This window comes from Octodon degus, unplaced genomic scaffold, assembly GCF_000260255.1.
Source record: "Octodon degus isolate 3935 unplaced genomic scaffold, OctDeg1.0 scaffold00268, whole genome shotgun sequence".
Lineage (NCBI taxonomy): Eukaryota > Metazoa > Chordata > Mammalia > Rodentia > Octodontidae > Octodon > Octodon degus.
The window spans coordinates 873,206-877,921 of NW_004524844.1; the positions used below are offsets into that span (position 1 = coordinate 873,206).

The 4,716-nt window shown below is 56.0% G+C and overlaps 1 protein-coding gene across 1 annotated transcript in view; it reads left to right on the plus strand.

Annotated features, from left to right (window-relative positions):
• Positions 1-1,523: 1,523 nt before the first annotated feature.
• LOC101585174 (sialic acid-binding Ig-like lectin 14) overlaps positions 1,524-4,716 on the plus strand; it is a 30,933-nt gene continuing 27,740 nt past the window's right edge. The window contains exons 1-4 of the mRNA XM_004646499.3: positions 1,524-1,612; positions 1,683-2,075; positions 2,236-2,520; positions 3,011-3,058. Of these exons, the coding sequence (XP_004646556.2) occupies positions 1,573-1,612; positions 1,683-2,075; positions 2,236-2,520; positions 3,011-3,058 (766 nt within the window). The 5' untranslated portion in view covers positions 1,524-1,572. The remainder of the gene's footprint in view (positions 1,613-1,682; positions 2,076-2,235; positions 2,521-3,010; positions 3,059-4,716) is intronic.

Here is a 4,716-nt window from a genome sequence, read left to right on the forward strand (position 1 = left end):
AGAGAGAGAGAGAGAGAGAGAGAGAGAGAGAGAGAGAGAGAGAGAGAAAGCCAGCCAGCCAGCCAGAGACAGACAGAGAGACAGAGAGACAGAGACAGACAGACACAGAGAGACAGAGACAGATGGAGAGAGTTCATAGGTAACTGCACTGAGAGAGAGGGGAGGGAATGTATCTAGTGGCTAAGACCCAGGTCCTGAACCCTCCACTCTAACCTTCCCTACTGTGGGCCACTCAGGTGTCCCATCCCTTTCCCTGGGCTGAGGGCTCTGGCCTGGGTGACACAGGGCCCCTGCGCCGACTTCCTCCATCCCGCTGTGGTGCCCTCAGCTCCTGGAGGAGACCCCAGCCTGGCACTGCTGCGCTCCAGTCTTCTAACCACCCAGCCACTAAGGAGGTGCCTTAGCCCTGGAACCAGGAGCCCCAGGGCAAGTGGTCTGGAAGCCCTACACTGAATGGATAGGTCCCCAGCACTGTGCTGGCCTTGACCTACCCCTGGCCACACACTCGTCCCTCAAGGCTCTGCTGGCATCGGCTCTACTGTACTCTGGGACCTGGCTGAGAGTCTGAGGCTGGTGTCCAGGCCAGCCCCGCCCTCCTGAAGCTCCCATTTTCCCCTGCATGTCGCACTCCAGGGCCACGTGAGGGAGGGTGACACACACTGCCCTAGGAATAATTCTGTTGGAGACCCTGAGCGGCTTCTTTTTTGGAACTGCTGAACTGAATCCAGTGCCTGTGAGCTGACCCACATCCCCAGCCCATTTGTTTTTGATTTTGAAATGGAGCTGCTAATGCAAGCTTAACTCGAAATTGGACGCTCAGCCCTCAGCCTCCCACAGTGCTGGGAGGACAGGCAAGCGCCACCATGCCCAGCTGCAGGAACCCAAGCTCCTTAGCCCAAGAGCCCGGAAGAAAGTACCAGCTCTCTGACTGTGTCCCGGGGACCTGAAGTCCGTGGCGGGGAGGCTCATTCTGCTCACATGTGACACAAAGCCAGGTGGACACAGCTCAAGGGCAGAGCCCTGGACAAGTAGTGCCAGGCCCTGGGTGCTGTCCCTTCCCACAGCACTGAAGCAGGGAACAACGATGAGGTGGCGTCCTCCTAGGCTGGGCAGAAGGGGAGCAGAGTGTCCATGGGAAGCCCTGGCTTTGAGTCACAGCCTACAGAAACTCAGCCAGGGGTGTGGGGCTGTGTTCTCTGCTTGCCTGGAGCCCCTGAGGGAGGAGACATGGCCTGCACTTTGAGTGGATCAATGATCAAGGAAAGGAGTGAACAGAGCGGCCAGGATTACCTCCATGAGCCCCCTCAATTGGTCCCCGGGAGGCCCATCCCCCAGGACACCCTGCTCTGAGGCTGAGCCAGGCTGAATCTGTCTGATGGGGAAGGGGCCCCCATCATGCCCCTGCCCAGCACCCCACTGTGAATGGAGAACTCAGAAAAGAGGATCTGCGGGGACCCTGAGTTTCCTGAGGCTCCTCCCTGTGGCCCTCACAGGCTTCCACTCTGAGCTGTGTTGGCAGGCGCGAGGGACCAAGGCCACAGCTTCCAGACCTGGCCTCTTCTCCCAGCCAGCATGATGCTGCAGGCCTTGCTGCTGCCCCTGCTCTGGGCGGGTGAGTGTGGGGAGCACAGAGGCTCCCAGCTACAGGCTGGGGCTGCAGTTGAGCCTCTGTGTCCCCTCAGGGTCCCTGCAGGAGGAACCAAGCTACTGGCTGCAGGTGCAAGACTCGGTGACGGTGCAGCAGAACCTGTGTGCCCTGGTGCCCTGCTCCTTCTCCTACCCCCAGGACGGCTGGAACAACTCTACCCCCGCTTATGGCTACTGGTACCGGCAGAACAAGACTCACAAATTTGATCACAAAGCAGATGCACTTGTGGCCACAAACAACCCAGACAAGAATGTTGGAGTGAGAACCAAACCACGTTTCCAGCTTCTTGGGGACGCCAGGCATGGCAACTGTTCCCTGAAGATCACAGAAGCCCACACGGGGGACAGTGGACTTTACTATTTTCGTGTGGAGAGAGGATCAATGAAATATAATTACGTGAATCGGGTGCTTAGAGTGACTGTGACAGGTAAGGAACTGGAGAGGGTCATGGGAGTCCTCAGGGACAACTATGGTTCCACATCCTGCATGAAAATCTCAGGGGCATGTGTGACACCTGGGATGGAGGTGTCTGTCTCAGAGACACACTGGGGCCTCTCTGGGGACTATCCGTCTTTTCTTCTCTCCAGAACTGACACAGACCCCGGACATCTACATCCCGGAGCCCCTGGTATCTGGCCACCCCAGTCAACTGGTCTGTTCCATGGCCCACACCTGCAGTGGGGACACAGCCCCCAGATTCTCCTGGCACGGAGCTGCCTTGAGGCCCCCAGGATCAGGCTTGGGGGTTCACAGCCCCTCCCAGATCCTGCTCATACCGTACCCTCAGGACCACAACACCTTGCTCACCTGCCAGGTGACTTTTCCCACAACTGGCCTGACCAAGGAGAGGACTGTCCAGCTCAGCGTGTCCTGTGAGTGCTGACACAGAATCCTGGGGCTTCTGGGAGCAGATGGGATGGCGCCATGTCTGGGACCTCTAATTCACAGACTGAGCCCTGGACCCAAGGTGATGGGGAGGGAGGTGGGCCTTGGAGGCTGTTGGGTCACAGGCCTGTGGCTCTCGTGCGTGGGCCTAGTTCTCCTGCACCTGGGGCCAGAGAGACAGAAATGTGATGGGACAGAAAGTGCCATCGGTGAGGGAGGACACAGCCTCACCCGTCACCTCACTCCCTGTGCCCTCAACTTGAACGTGCAGCCTCCAGGACTGGAGAGATCAGTTTTATGAGTTTCTGCCTGTGGTGTCTGAGCCTGGGTTTAGGAGGCCACAGAGCCCGGGGACCCCCAGGGACCTCAGCCTGTACTGTTCTTCCTGTTCTGTGTGTGGAGCTCCTGGGTTCTGGGTCTGAGGTGAGGAAGATGGGCCAGCCGCACACCCCGCCCTCCTCGTGCCTCTCCTTCCAGATCCTCCTCAGAACCTGACCATCAGTGTCACCAGCGCCAATGGCACAGGTAGGTGGCGGGTCCCTTCCCCGGGCTGGGCAGGAGCAGCTCTCAGGCAGCAGAAAGCAGGCCGTGTAGACGTTAGGGCAGAACTGGTGTGGTGCTCGTGGGCAGGCGTCTCTGACTGCTGATGGTGTCAGGGCTGTTTGTCCAGCACGTGGACAGAAGGAATGGCCCCACAGCAGCCCCTGGCCCTTGGCAGGCGGGAGGGTAAGAGAGGAACCTGGGTCCCCCAGAGCCGCGCTAGCGCCCCTTCTGCTCTTTCCTGCCTCGCCTGCTGAAAGCCGGGCTGTGCTGTCCCTCTCATCCCTGTCCTTTCCATCAGTTCTAACAAACGTGTCTGAGTGTCCCTGATGTGGACCCTGTTCTCTGTCGGGGTTTATGTAAGCAGAACAGAAACGTCTGTGCTCCTACTTCACTCTCTATGTACTCATGTAGACTCAGATTATACTCCGAGAAATTGTAGTCCTAAAAATGAGCCGCTTTATCCAGTTCTATACTGAAAGGGCCCAACAGACTCCAATGAGACTTTCAGAGCTGGTCAGTTCAGTAGTTCAGTGGGACCTAAAATCAACATTAACAATCAAACGATTTCCATTGTGTCAGTAATGGAGAACCTAAGAAAGCACCTGGAGGAACAAGGTTATTCACATTAGCTGGAATAACATTGGACTACTTGAGAATCATCCCAAGCACGGATGAAAAAGACCCCACGATGGAAATTTCAGGGCACTCGAGAAAGAAACTGGAGAAGTGGGCAGAAACTGAAAGATGCCCTGCGCTTGGGAACTAGCACAGTTAGTACTGCTCGGCGGCGACGTCAGCACAGGGACCTGGACATTCCATGCGGTCTCCAGCCAAACAGCAGTGAGAGTCTTTATAGCATGAGAAAGAAACAATCAGATCATTGATAGGAAGCAGAAGGGACCCAGAGTAGGGAGCATAATTCTAAAGGAAATGAACAGTGTAGGAGGCAACACAATATCTAATCTTAAACTATACTGCAAAACTGTAATGCCTGCTCAGAAAAGGAGCAAGTGCACTGAGCAGAGAATTCCCAAAAGGAGAGACGCAGAGGCCAGTCAACACATGAGGAAACAGTCAAGCTCCGCAGCCTCTAGGAAAATGCAAGCACAAGTGGCAGGCACACGGGCTTCCTCTGGCACGGGGCAAGGTCGCGCCGTCCAAATTGACCTTCACTGGTGTCAACACATCTGGCCAAGAGCCTGGGATCAGCTTCCCATCTGGCTGCTGGCTTCCCCACGTGGACAGCCCCACAATTAAAATGACAAATGCTGGCAAGGACTTGCGAGGAAAGGAGACTCTGCTAACGAGAATGGAACCAGTGTAGTCACGGTGCAATTCAGTGTGGAGGGTCCTCCAAAGCTAAAAATGCAGCTATCCTGTGACCCAGTGATGCCACTTCCTGGATACACCTAAAGAACTAAAGCCAGCAGGTTATCAGGACACTTGAGCACAATGCTGACTGCAGCCCAACTCACGGCAGCCAATTTAGGGAGCCAGTGTAGGCGCCCCCTGACAGATGGGTGAGCAAAGAAAGTGTGGTATGTGCAGACAACGGAGTATTAGTCAGCTGTGAAGAAGAACGAAATATGGGCCCTGGCAGAAATGGATGGCTCTGGAGAGCATCATTGTGTTGAGTGAAA